Below are 14,443 nucleotides of genomic sequence, written 5' to 3'. Positions count from 1 at the left end.
CGCTGCTGCTGCTGCTGCCGCTGCCGCTGAGGGAGGTGTGTGTGTGTGTGTGTGTGTGTGTGTGTGTGTGTGTGTGTGTGTGTGTGTGTGTGTGTGTGTGTGTGTGTGTGTGTGTGTGTGTGTGTAAGAGGCGCCACACTGCAAGAAATATTTTCACTGGAGCAGAGGAAATAAAAAAATTGAATATTTTCACAGTAAATTAATTAAAAACATCAGAGTTTTTGTTACAAATTAAATGAAATCAGAGTCAAAGTTTAGTTCTGTTATTAAAAATAAATATATAATAAAGAATAAGACTTTTAATGCACCAGGAGTCATATTTAAAAACCATAACTGGAGAAATGATTTACCACATTTATTTATTTCCCTATTTAATTTCCTCTGAAGTTCATTTATTTGATATAAATAAAATATATTAATAATTTATTTTTAAATTAATAACTCAAATATATATAAAGATAAATAAAAAATATTAAAAATAAATAAAAATAATAATAAAAATATGAATGATGAAAAAAATAAAGGCATATAAATATATATATGTAAAAGGGAAAATAAAATATATAAAATATATTTATATATGCATTCATTTATTTTTTATCCATTCATATTTGCATTTATTATTTTTATTCATATATATCAATATTATTTTATTTTTATTTACGGTCTTTTTTCTTTTATGATCTGCAAAAAAATAAATGTATTAATAAACGGTGAAGTTTAAATGTGCATAATTGCCTTTATTCCTATTAAAGAAATATACTTTATAAGAAAAATTTAAGAAAATAATCAAAAATAAATACAGATAAATGAATATTTTAAACGTAAATAAATAAATATAATATAACAAATAAAAACAAAAATGGATTAAAATAAATTAAATAGACTTATACTATGTAAGAAAAGATTAAAGAAAATAATCAGTCCTAAATAAAGATAAATAAAAATATTAAAATTAAATAAATAATAAATGTAAACAAATGTTTAAAAGATAAATGAAAATTTTAAAGGAAAATAAATAATAAATATATATAACATAATAAATACAAATATTAATTGACACAAATAATTAATGCATATTTATTTTTATAAAAGGAATTTTTTTTTTTTAACATTTCACTTCATGTTGATTTATTTTCTGTCTTTTCTTGTTCAGGTTTGTGTTTTTAGACTTTAACGCGTCGTCGCAGGTGTTCTGGGACTTTTCTTCACCTCCACCGACGCTTCTTCACTTCCTCACATAAACGAGTGACGGGACTCAGAGTGCAGAGAAAAGAGGCTCTTTTCTTGCAGTGTGGAGGAGTTCCCGTCTGCTGACGCGGCTCCTGTGGCTCTTTCTGTCAAATCACTTGTTTTTTACTGAAAGTGAGGAACAGAAACGAACCCAGCAGCTTCTCCTGCACCGTGAAAACATCTGTGCACGAAGGAAACACACAGAAGAACCAAGAGACGACACGGAAACATCTGTGCACGAAGGAAACACACAGAAGAACCAAGAGACGACACGGAAACATCTGTGCACGAAGGAAACACACACACAGAAGAACCAAGAGACGACACAGAAACATCTGTGCACGAAGGAAACACACAGAAGAACCAAGAGACGACACGGAAACATCTGTGCACGAAGGAAACACACACAGAAGAACCAAGAGACGACAGGGAAACATCTGTGCACGAAGGAAACACACAGAAGAACCAAGAGACGACAGGGAAACATCTGTGCACGAAGGAAACACACAGAAGAACCAAGAGACGACAGGGAAACATCTGTGCACGAAGGAAACACACAGAAGAACCAAGAGACGACACGGAAACATCTGTGCATGAAGGAAACACACAGAAGAACCAAGAGACGACACGGAAACATCTGTGCACGAAGGAAACACACAGAAGAACCAAGAGACAACACGGAAACATCTGTGCACAAAGGAAACACACAGAAGAACCAAGAGACGACACAGAAACATCTGTGCACGAAGGAAACACACAGAAGAACCAAGAGACGACACAGAAACATCTGTGCACGAAGGAAACACACAGAAGAACCAAGAGACGACACAGAAACATCTGTGCACGAAGGAAACACACAGAAGAACCAAGAGACGACACGGAAACATCTGTGCACGAAGGAAACACACAGAGAGAAGAACCAAGAGACGACACGGAAACATCTGTGCACGAAGGAAACACACAGAAGAACCAAGAGACGACAGGGAAACATCTGTGCACGAAGGAAACACACAGAAGAACCAAGAGACGACAGGGAAACATCTGTGCACGAAGGAAACACACAGAAGAACCAAGAGACGACACAGAAACATCTGTGCACGAAGGAAACGCACAGAAGAACCAAGAGACGACACGGAAACATCTGTGCACGAAGGAAACACACAGAAGAACCAAGAGACGACACAGAAACATCTGTGCACGAAGGAAACACACACAGAAGAACCAAGAGACGACACGGAAACATCTGTGCACGAAGGAAACACACACAGAAGAACCAGGAGACGACAGGGAAACATCTGTGCACGAAGGAAACACAGAGAAGAACCAGGAGACGACACGGAAACATCTGTGCACGAAGGAAACACAGAGAAGAACCAAGAGACGACACAGAAACATCTGTGCACGAAGGAAACACACAGAAGAACCAGGAGACGACACGGAAACATCTGTGCACGAAGGAAACACACACAGAAGAACCAAGAGACGACACGGAAACATCTGTGCACGAAGGAAACACACAGAAGAACCAAGAGACGACACGGAAACATCTGTGCACGAAGGAAACACAGAGAAGAACCAAGAGACGACACAGAAACATCTGTGCACGAAGGAAACACACAGAAGAACCAGGAGACGACACGGAAACATCTGTGCACGAAGGAAACACACAGAAGAACCAAGAGACGACACAGAAACATCTGTGCACGAAGGAAACACACAGAGAGAAGAACCAAGAGACGACAGGGAAACATCTGTGCACGAAGGAAACACACAGAAGAACCAAGAGACGACACAGAAACCTTCAAAACTTTTATTCTTTTCTGAACAACTTCATAAGAAAGGTGGAGAGGAGACGTGCTCGTGCGCTGTGACGTGTGTTTGCAGAGTGCGGTCGTGCACGAGCGCGACACCTGAGATCTGAAATCTGTAGAAGGATGATGCTCGCGTGTCCCGATCGACGCCGTTAAAGTGCACACGCACGCTGAGAATGGCGTCCAGCTGCCGTTCTCCTAGTCCACCACCAGCGTGCTCCGGACCGCCGGGAACAACTCGAAGAAACCCTGCAGGAGGAAGCAGACAGGAAGTGGGAGCGCGGGTTAGAAAACACACCAAAGTGACAGGAAGTGAGGAGGGAAATACAGCAAAAGGAAATAATCACAGCTGGAGAACAAAGTCGGCGGAGAGAGAGACGACAGAAGACGCTCCGACGCGTGTGTGAGGAGGAGAAACCGTGTTTGAGCCGCGGGTTCTTTCAGGTTTCACAGTTTAAGCGAGAGCGCGGGACTTCTACCGCCCCCAGAGGAGCTCTGCGTCATCTGTCTGTTCAGTCAGGACGTAACGCCGTTTCAATTATAATATAATATATAATATATAATATAACATATTAGACATCATAGTGTCATCCGTTAATAATCTTAATTTCAGAACATTTGAGGTGTGTCTGCTCCTAAATGACCCTTTGTCCCCAGGTCAGCGTCACAGCAGCGTTACCTTGAACAGGGTGGTGCTCTGCAGGACGCTGGAGGTGCAGCACATCTCTCGGATGGAGTGCATGGAGAGCTGCGGGGCGCCGATGTCCACCACGGGGACGCCGAGGCGGGCGGCCAGGATGGGTCCAATGGTGGTTCCACAGGGGCTGTCGTTACGCACCATCACGTCCTGTAGCAGGGAAGGAACACACACACACACACACGGTCACATGCTCTGCCTCCTGGTGGACGTGAGGAGGCGCTGCAGAAACACTGGAGAGGGATTCACCACTCCCACTGTGCCTCCGTCCCGCGCCCCATGCTTTAGGGTCCTTGTCCCCCCCTCCAGGCCCGTTTGTACTCACACTACCTGGGCCTCGGAGAATGCTTCTTGCTGCCTATACGTCATCACGCCGTAACACGTCACACGCATTGATGACGTCATGGCGATGCGTGGCTTTGTTTCCAGATCTTTCCGTAGACCTCAGAGTTTTTGTGCGTCTTGTCGACTGTTTTTTAATCTTTTCATCGACCAAATCTGCAGTAAACACTCCACCTCCGCATCACACCAACGTGAACCTTTCACCGCCATTGTTTGAAATGTCCACGCATGGTCCCTCCTTCTTTTTTCTACGTCCCAACAGGCGCACAGGAAATGACCTCAGAACCGCCGTAGGCCTCGTGCTCGTACACGTGAGCACGCTCGTGCTCGTACACGTGCAAACGTGCTTTACTAAAGCCCACCTCTCCCAAACGGGCCGTGGACGGCAAGCGTGCCGCTCCTAGACGCGGTACGATTGCACTCACACTGGTCAAAGGAACCAGACTTTAGCCGTGACACGGGACGGAGGCACAGTGGGAGTGCGCCCTAAAAGACGGTAAACCACACCGCCTCTTACTGAAGTGTGTGAGCAGCATCTGGGATTCTGTTCTGTTGTTATATGTTTCCACGTCTGTTTCATGATCACTGTTAATGAGCTGCACTTCTTTTATTTCACACATGAATTCTCCTCCTTTCCTCTCCGTCGCCGTCGCCGTGGAGCAGCGCCACGCGTTGCTAGGAGATCTGTGTTGGATGCCGAGTGAATCCAGACACACACACGCACACACAAACACACACACTGTACCTGCAGGGGCACGCCCACCCGGCCGGCCACCTCTCTGACCACGGAGGCAGTGACGGCCGTGGTGGCGTAGCGCTGGTTGCTGTTGAACTTGATCACCGGGCCCTGAAAAAAGGACATTTATAGGATTAATATTATTATATTTAAGTTAATTAAAGTGTTGATTTTGAGTTAAACTGCTGCAGCTATGATAAATAAATAGATAAATAAAGAAATGAGGATTTAATTTGCATCTGTATTGAAATAAAGAAAAGTTCTGACCTTGTGGAACGCCGGGCGATGGTTCTCCTCGTGTTTCTCCCTTAAAGGAAGAAAAACAAAAACTTTTACAGCCTGAGATCAAATCTCATCAAATAATATACATGTATATAAATATAAATATATATTTATATATATATATAACAAACACACCTGCACTCAGGCTGCAGCTATCGGATCTGTTTGTAATCCTGTGTTCTAACGATTATTCCAGCGAGTAAACGGATTAAAAATGATATATATGTTTAATTTTGCGTAAAAATGTATTATAATTTGTGTTATTTTGCAAAAAACATGTCTGGGGTAGGACTATCTGGTGTGTGTGTGTGTGTGTGTGTGTGTTTGTTTGATTGAGTGTGAGAGTGTGAGAGAGAGAGATGAGATGTGTGTGTGTGTGTGTGTGTGTGTGTGTGTGTGTGTGTTTGAGTGTGCACCTGTGTGTTTGAAAGAGAGAGATGAGATGTGTGTGTGTGTGTGTGTGTGTGTGTGTGTGTGTGTGTGTGTGTGTGTGTGTGTGTGTGTGTGTGTGTGTGTGTGTGTGTGTGTGTGTGTGTGTGTGTGTGTGTGTGTGAGAGAGAGAGGAGAGGAGATGTGTGTGTGAGTGTGTTTGAGTGCGTACCTGTGTGTGTGAGAAAGAGAGAGATGTGTGTGTGTGTTTGAGTGTGCATGTGTGTGCGTGTCTCTGTGTTTGAGTGTGCACGTGTGTGTGTGTGTGTGTGTGTGTGTGTGTGTGTGTGTGTGTCTGTGTTTGAGTGTGCACCTGTGTGTGTGAGAGAGAGAGAGAGAGAGACGGATGAAATGTGTGTGTGCGTGTGCGTGTGTGTGTCTGTGTGAGAGAGAGATGAGATGTGTGCATGTTTGAGTGTGCACGTGTGTGTGTGTGTGTGTTTGAGTGTGCACCTGTGTGTGTGTGTGAGAGAGAGAGAGACGGATGAAATGTGTGTGTGCGTGTGCGTGTGTGTGTGTGTGTGTGTGTGAGAGGGGGAGATGAGATGTGTGTGTGTCTGAGTGTGCACTTGTGTGTGTGTGTGTGTGTCTTCTGTTTCCACGCCCTCTTGACTTTCCTGATGTGATTTGTTCTGAGCGTGAGAATCTGTGGGCGCTGACAGAGCGGCTTGTGTGCGCCCGTGTCGGCGTGCACGTGCACACTCACTGGTAGTTGGGGTGCACGGCGTGAGCCATGTCCGCGCTGATCATGAAGGAGAGCGGAGCCGCCTGTTGGAACGCCGTCAGGTTGGAGGCGGAGGAGGAGAGGCGGCTGAGGATGAGCTCCGTCAGGTTGGACTGAGCCCCCTGAGCGCTCTCTGACCCCACCTGCACACACACACGCGCACACACACACACACACACACACACGCACACACACACAACAAAAAGATGACAAAAGGACTAAAAACAGACGCTGCGGTGACTTGTGTTGCAGATTCCGTGACGCGGGGCTGCACTCACCTCTTCGTTGTCGTACAGCGTGATCATGCGCACGTTGGGGTCTTTGCTCAGAGAGTCTCCGGAGCAGGACTCCACCAGGCCCTGAGAGACGAGGAGGGAGATGAGTGTGTGTGTGTGTATGCGTGTGCGTGTGTGTGTGTGTGTGTGTGTGTGTGTGTGTGTGTGTGTGAGAGAGAGATGAGGTGTGTGTGTGTGCTCGTCTGACCTGCAAGGCGCAGTAGCAGCTGTGCAGGTTGTCCAGGCGCGGAGCGTAGATGAACTCTTCGTACACGCCGCCCAGCGCCTGCGGAGAGACGGGACGAGCAGAGACTGAGAATATATGTCAAATGTATGTCGTGTCTGTGGTCGTGTCTGTGGTCGTGTCTGTGGTCGTGTCTGTGGTCGTGTCTGTAGTTGTGTCTGTGGTCCTGTCTGCGGTCGTGTCTGCGGTCGTGTCTGCGGTCGTGTCTGAGGTCGTGTCTGTGGTCGTGCCTGTGGTCGTGTCTGTGGTCGTGTCTGCGGGCACGTCTGCGGTCCTGTCTGAGGTCGTGTCTGTGGTTGGTCTGTGGTCGTGTCTGTGGTCGTGTCTGTGGTCGTGTCTGAGGTCGTGTCTGCGGTCGTGTCTGTGGTCGTGTCTGCGGTCGTGTCTGTGGTCGTGTCTGCGGTCGTGTCTGCGGTCGTGTCTGCGGCCGTGTCTGCGGCCGTGTCTGAGGTCGTGTCTGAGGTCGTGTCTGCGGTCGAGTCTGTGGTCGTGTCTGAGGTCGTGTCTGCGGTCGTGTCTGCGGCCGTGTCTGCGGTCGTGTCTGCAGTCCTGTCTGCGGTCGTGTCTGCGGTCGTGTCTGCGGCCGTGTCTGAGGTCGTGTCTGAGGTCGTGTCTGAGGTCGAGTCTGTGGTCGTGTCTGAGGTCGTGTCTGCGGTCGTGTCTGCGGTCGAGTCTGTGGTCGTGTCTGAGGTCGTGTCTGCGGTCAGGTCTGTGGTCAGGTCTGTGGTCGTGTCTGTGGTCGTGTCTGCGGTCGTGTCTGCGGTCCTGTCTGCGGTCCTGTCTGAGGTCGTGTCTGCGGTCCTGTCTGCGGTCGTGTCTGTGGTGTGTCTGAGGTCGTGACTGCGGTCGTGTCTGAGGTCGTGTCTGCGGTCGTGTCTGCGGTCGTGTCTGTGGTGTGTCTGCGGTCGTGTCTGCGGTCGTGTCTGCGGTCCTGTCTGCGGTCCTGTCTGTGGTCGTGTCTGTGGTCGTGTCTGCGGTCGTGTCTGTGGTGTGTCTGTGGTCGTGACTGCGGTCGTGTCTGAGGTCGTGTCTGCGGTCGTGACTGCGTTCGTGTCTGCGGTCGTGTCTGCGGTCGTGTCTGCGGTCCTGTGATCGCTGCAGCTTCAGGTGCGTTAACCTGGAAGATGACATGTGACAGGAAGTGGGCGGCGTCCGCGCAGACTCACCGCAGGCTGAGTGTCGGCCAGGCAGAGCTCAAAGTCCAGCAGGGCGTCCGGCTCCACGCTCAGCTCCGTACACAGCACCTTCACCAGCGCCGGGTGGTGCTTCTCCGCCTGGGGACGGACGACACACACACACACACACACACACACACACACACACACACACACACACACACACACACACACGCGTCCACAGTGAAGCTGACGGAGCGTACAGTAAACAAAGATCAACATGTTGTGTCTCTTTTACCGTGTTAGCAGCACATGTAGCGTCTCCGGAGGACGCCACGCCCGTCTCCAGCTCCTCCTGGACCACGGTGGCGATGATGGGCACGCTGTGACACACACACACACACACACACACACACGCACACACACACACACACAGAGTCAAACCAGGCTGCAGATGAAGAAGACGACACTGCAGCAGCTCACACTCCTGGACTCAGTTACTGACAGGTGGTTCTCCTTGTTGGGGCCGAAGGAGTCGTTGATGTCCCTCTGCAGGTGGATGGCCAGGTGGGGGATCCTGAGCAGAGGCCTGGGGACGTGGAAGAGCCTCTGAACCAGCCGCCCGTCGCTCTGGAGGAGGAGAACGCACATCACCAGACATGTTTACTGACAAATATGAAGACTTTTACTCTTAAAACGATGTTTCTATCTCCTCTTTCCACCTCGTTTGAACCTCACACGTGTGTTGGTTTGACGAAGTTTTAAATTGTGCACGTTCTACATCTCATCTCATCTTCAGCCTCTGATCCTGGATCAGGTCTCAGGAGCAGCAGCTTTAGCAGGGGACCCCAAACTTCCCTTTCCCGGGCCACATTAACCAGCTCTAACTGGGGGATCCTGAGGCGTTCCCAGGCCAGTGTGGAGATCTAATCTCTCCACCTGGTCCTGGGTCTTCCCCGAGGCCTCCTCCCAGCTGGACGTGCCTGGAACACCTCCCTAGGGAGGCGCCCAGGGTTCATCCAGACCAGATGATCCTGAACCACCTCAACTGGCTCCTTTCAACACAAAGGAGCAGCGGCTCTACTCCGAGTTCCTCACGGATGCTGAACTTCTCCCCCTCTCTCTAAGGGAGACTCCAGCCCCCCTCCAGAGGAAACACATTTCACACGCTTGGACCTGCGACCTGGTTCTTTGGGTCCTGACCTGGACCTGGTTCTTTGGGTCCTGACCTGGACCTGGTTCTTTGGGTCCTGACCTGGACCTGGTTCTTTGGGTCCTGACCCAGCTTTCATGACCACAGGTGAGGGTAGGAACCAGGACTGAGGGTAGATCCAGAGCTTTGTCTTCCTCAGCTCTCTTTTCGTCACAACGGTGCGGTAGAGCGACTGCAGCTCCGCCCCTGCTGCTCCGATTCTCCGGCCAAACTCACGCTCCATCGTCCCCTCATTCGCCACAGTAAATGCATGTATTATAATATCTCATAATCCCGTTACCTTGACCATGACGCGGCCGGCGATGGTCAGGTCACGGTCGAACCAGGTGTTCCAGATGCCGCCGCCGTAGCACTCCACCCCGACCTGCAGGCAGCCCTGCTTCGTCCTCTTCGACCTGGGCTTCACCTGGAACACAAACGCATCATCAAGCACGTGCACGACGCAGCTAAGTTAAAGTCACTAATGTTTAAGGTTTGTCTCCTGTTCCAGGTCCCAGGATAACAAACAAACAGGAGGCAACACGCTGAGGGCTCCTGCACCTTTTCCAAACGCAGATTCAAGCATCTCAAGGTGCATTTTCACACCTTTCCTGCACATCACAGCTGTGGTGAACTACACTTTTGTACAGAGAACACACAGTTTAGTCAGTATACGGGTTAATGCACTTGCTCATCACATTAAAGCAGATGTTAGTGTGATTTAAACAACCAAAAGTAACCACCGTCGTCATGTAACGGGACATTTCAAGCACTTTGACACCGTGTGAACGCTGAAATTCAAGTGTTTTCTGCTGTGACAGGAGGACAAACACAAGCTGAGACATTAAGGTGTCAGCGCGGACAGTGGAGTACAGTGACAGTGATTGACAGGTGGAAGGGGGCGGGCTCTCACCCTGAGGCAGGGGCTGTCGGTGTGGGCGCCGATCATGGAGAAGCCGTTTCCTGGCAGGAAGCGTCCGCCCACGGCGAAGGCGATGAGGCTGGAGAAGTTCCTGGTCACGAAGTACTGCAGACGACAGGACATGGGGACACACAGGACACACACACACACACACACCGTTTTAAGGATTACTCAGCAAAACTGTCAGAATTGACAAATGTATCTTAATGTGTCCTCTAGGAGCATAAACGTGTGTTAAAGTGTCCTCTAGGAGCATAAACGTGTGTTAAAGTGTCCTCTAGGAGCATAAACGTGTGCTAAAGTGTCCTCTAGGAGCATAAACGTGTGTTAAAGTGTCCTCTAGGAGCATAAACGTGTGTTAAAGTGTCCTCTAGGAGCATAAACGTGTGTTAAAGTGTCCTCTAGGAGCATAAACGTGTGCTAAAGTGTCCTCTAGGAGACTAAACGTGTGTTAAAGTGTCCTCTAGGAGCATAAACGTGTGCTAAAGTGTCCTCTAGGAGCATAAACGTGTGTTAAAGTGTCCTCTAGGAGCATAAACGTGTGCTAAAGTGTCCTCTAGGAGCATAAACGTGTGTTAAAGTGTCCTCTAGGAGCATAAATGTGTGCTAAAGTGTCCTCTAGGAGCATAAACGTGTGCTAAAGTGTCCTCTAGGAGCATAAACGTGTGCTAAAGTGTCCTCTAGGAGCATAAACGTGTGTTAAAGTGTCCTCTAGGAGCATAAACGTGTGCTAAAGTGTCCTCTAGGAGCATAAACGTGTGTTAAAGTGTCCTCTAGGAGCATAAACGTGTGTTAAAGTGTCCTCTAGGAGCATAAACATGTGTTAAAGTGTCCTCTAGGAGCATAAACGTGTGCTAAAGTGTCCTCTAGGAGCATAAACATGTGTTAAAGTGTCCTCTAGGAGCATAAACCTGTGTTAAAGTGTCCTCTAGGAGCATAAACGTGTGCTAAAGTGTCCTCTAGGAGCATAAACATGTGTTAAAGTGTCCTCTAGGAGTTAAACCGTCCGTGTGTTAGGAGCATAAACGTGTGTTAAAGTGTCCTCTAGGAGCATAAACGTGTGCTAAAGTGTCCTCTAGGAGCATAAACGTGTGCTAAAGTGTCCTCTAGGAGCATAAACGTGTGTTAAAGTGTCCTCTAGGAGCATAAACATGTGTTAAAGTGTCCTCTAGGAGCATAAACGTGTGCTAAAGTGTCCTCTAGGAGCATAAACGTGTGCTAAAGTGTCCTCTAGGAGCATAAACGTGTGCTAAAGTGTCCTCTAGGAGCATAAACGTGTGCTAAAGTGTCCTCTAGGAGCATAAACGTGTGTTAAAGTGCCCTCTAGGAACATAAACGTGTGCTAAAGTGTCCTCTAGGAGCATAAACATGTGTTAAAGTGTCCTCTAGGAGTTAAACCGTCCGTGCGTCTGCCCGCTGACGGACTGACCTTGCTGGACGGCTTGATGTCCCACTGCTCTGTCTCCTTCAGCTCGATGAAGCCCGCCGCCAGCAGACGCCGTCGGCATTCTTCAACCACTGCAGGGACGGAAAGGAGAGGAGGAGACGTGAGGCTGGTGGTTACTCACAGTCTTCAGTCTCTGCTGGTTTTTTATTCATTTATCATTAAAAATAGGGACAGGTGTTAAAGACAATACGGATGAATTCAGCTGTAATAAAGAGTTCATTCTGATGCACCAGAGCTCGACGTTTGCTAATGAAGCCATCGAATTTAGACGTTTTATTGCAAATAACCTTCCACCAAGGAAACTTTAAGGATGAGAGCTGAGGAATTGGGTTGTTTCCTGAGCTGCAGTCGGTCTACTGCACCGCAGAGAGCTGAGGAAGGCAAAGCTCTGGATCTACCCTCAGTCCTGGTTCCTACCCTCACCTGTGGTCATGAAAGCTGGGTCAGGACCCAAAGAACCAGGTCCAGGTCAGGACCCAAAGAATAAGGTCCAGGTCAGGACCCAAAGAACCAGGTCCAGGTCCAAGCGTGTGAAATGTGTTTCCTCAGGAGGGGGTCTGGAGTCTCCCTTAGAGAGAGGGGGAGAAGTTCAGCATCCGTGAGGAACTCGGAGTAGAGCCGCTGCTCCTTTGTGTTGAAAGGAGCCAGTTGAGGTGGTTCAGGATCATCTGGTAAGGAAGAACCCTGGGCGCCTCCCTAGGGAGGTGTTCCAGGCACGTCCAGCTGGGAGGAGGCCTCGGGGAAGACCCAGGACCAGGTGGAGAGATTAGATCTCCACACTGGCCTGGGAACGCCTCAGGATCCCCCAGTTAGAGCTGGTTAATGTACCCTGGGAAAGGGAAGTTTGGGGTCCCCTGCTGGAGCTGCTGCGCCTGAGACCTGATCCAGGATCAGAGGCTGAAGATGAGATGATGTTGATTGAAAGTTTCAGGGCTTTCCCTGTTTCAAACCTGTTTTCTCGTCTTTTAAACGGTTATTTTCCAGCTCGCTGTTCCACTTTAATGACAGTGACCTGGATGCAGCAGACACCTGGGGTCGGAGTGCAGAGATAAGACGTCTGATTCATCTGCAGAGACGTTATCTTATCTGGAGCTCAAGGTCATCTCCGCTTCTTCACGCTGACACACGCACGTGTCTTTGTCCTCACGACAGACTTCAGACTCTGAGCATCGGGCAGTTATTGCTCTTCTCTCTTATCAAAGACAATCAGACACTGAGCCAATAAAACAAAGTGCCAAGTACTAAAGTCCTGCTTCTTTATTTAATTAAAGTCTTTAAACGCCTCTGGAAACTGCGTCGTCCATGATGATCTTACAGAATATTTAATGGAGACGCTAAACGACCACAAACGTGCACAAACCGACGATAAACAACTCCAAAATTCAAAACAACGAAAGAAAGATGCAAAACAACCACAAAGAGACACAAAACAACCACATATACACAAAAAATATAAAAATATATGCACAAAAAGATGCAAAATTACTAAATATAGCCAAAATGTGTGTTAAAGTGTCCTCTAGGAGCATAAACATGTGTTAAAGTGTCCTCTAGGAGCCAAAAGGTGTGCTAAAGTGTCCTCTAGGAGCATAAACCTGTGCTAAAGTGTCCTCTAGGAGCATAAACGTGTGTTAAAGTGTCCTCTAGGAGCATAAACGTGTGCTAAAGTGTCCTCTAGGAGCATCAACGTGTGTTAAAGTGTCCTCTAGGAACATAAACGTGTGTTAAAGTGTCCTCTAGGAGCATCAACGTGTGTTAAAGTGTCCTCTAGGAGCATAAACGTGTGTTAAAGTGTCCTCTAGGAGCATAAACCTGTGCTAAAGTGTCCTCTAGGAGCATAAACGTGTGTTAAAGTGTCCTCTAGGAGCATAAACATGTGCTAAAGTGTCCTCTAGGAGCATAAACGTGTGTTAAAGTGTCCTCTAGGAGCATAAACGTGTGCTAAAGTGTCCTCTAGGAGCATAAATGTGTGCAAAAGTGTCCTCTAGGAGCATAAACGTGTGCTAAAGTGTCCTCTAGGAACATAAACGTGTGTTAAAGTGTCCTCTAGGAGCATAAACGTGTGCTAAAGTGTCCTCTAGGAGCATAAATGTGTGCAAAAGTGTCCTCTAGGAGCATAAACGTGTGTTAAAGTGTCCTCTAGGAACATAAACGTGTGTTAAAGTGTCCTCTAGGAGCATAAACGTGTGCTAAAGTGTCCTCTAGGAGCATAAACGTGTGTTAAAGTGTCCTCTAGGAGCCTAATCGTGTGCTAAAGTGTCCTCTAGGAGCATAAATGTGTGCAAAAGTGCCCCTTCTTTCCCTTCTGGCCCCTGCCCTTTAAAAAGTCTGTGCAGCCCCTGGTTAAAACAGCACACGTTGAAACATCTGCAGCAGGAAAATGCATCACTGTCAGTAAAGAGGTGTTCTGTTGTTGTTGTTGTTGTTGTTGTTGACACATTACCGTGGTATGGAGACACCCCTCTGTTGACAAACTGCAGGAACTCTTTGGCAGCTGCCTGCACGGCCTCTTTGGAGCTCATGATCACACACTGCACACACACACACACACACACACACACACACACACAGAGAGAGAGAGCAGAGGTATCAATGAGACAGCTGAGTTAGCAGTTAGCCACCTAGCTCCGGCCCCTGCTCTCTGACCTGCACGCCGCTCTTCTTCCTCTGCTGAGCAGACTCAAAGCAGGTGTCAGTGAGGGAGCAGCACCTCCACATGCCGCGGACACACACACACACACACACACACACACACTCATGTTTATGGCTCTTACCTGCATGAAGACCTCCTCTCCCCCGGTGTGAACTCTGGAGCCTCTGCACGGTGGAGGCAGCAGCAGGGACAGATCAGCTGACTGCTGCAGAGACCAGGGACCACAGTGACCCCAGGAGGACGGGAGGTGCAATTACAGCCGCCACAGAATGCACCTTTAAGTGTCCTTTAGGAGTCTAAACATGTGCTAAAGTGTCCTTTAGGAGTCTAAACATGTGCTA

General features: G+C 48.2%; 1 protein-coding gene across 1 annotated transcript; it reads right to left on the bottom strand.

The window, feature by feature from the left end:
• Positions 1–3,079: 3,079 nt before the first annotated feature.
• Positions 3,080–14,296, bottom strand: dnpep (aspartyl aminopeptidase). Its single transcript, XM_083937620.1, has 15 exons — positions 14,224–14,296; positions 13,893–13,980; positions 11,432–11,520; positions 9,994–10,107; positions 9,382–9,507; positions 8,394–8,518; positions 8,187–8,271; positions 7,940–8,047; positions 6,738–6,815; positions 6,533–6,613; positions 6,237–6,397; positions 5,087–5,126; positions 4,829–4,930; positions 3,724–3,891; positions 3,080–3,293 (listed from the first exon to the last, which is right to left on the bottom strand). Exons 1-15 carry the CDS (start codon positions 14,227–14,229, stop codon positions 3,243–3,245), a joined length of 1,422 nt encoding a protein of 473 aa, XP_083793746.1. The 5' UTR covers positions 14,230–14,296; the 3' UTR covers positions 3,080–3,242.
• Positions 14,297–14,443: the final 147 nt, after the last annotated feature.

This window comes from Echiichthys vipera, assembly GCF_963691815.1.
Source record: "Echiichthys vipera genome assembly, chromosome: 23".
NCBI lineage: Eukaryota > Metazoa > Chordata > Actinopteri > Perciformes > Trachinidae > Echiichthys > Echiichthys vipera.
Note: the sequence above shows the minus strand (reverse complement) of the source record. Positions and strands in the feature narration are given on the sequence as shown.

What these genes read in the sequence shown, in the direction of transcription:
- dnpep (XM_083937620.1), bottom strand. An exon ending in CCCAACAAGGAGAACCACCT is followed by an intron (nt 8,272 to 8,393) that starts GTCAGTAACTGA and finishes TGTGTGTCACAG; the next exon opens with CGTGCCCATCATCGCCACCG. An exon ending in CGCTGTACGACAACGAAGAG is followed by an intron (nt 6,398 to 6,532) that starts GTGAGTGCAGCC and finishes GTGTGTGTGCAG; the next exon opens with GTGGGGTCAGAGAGCGCTCA.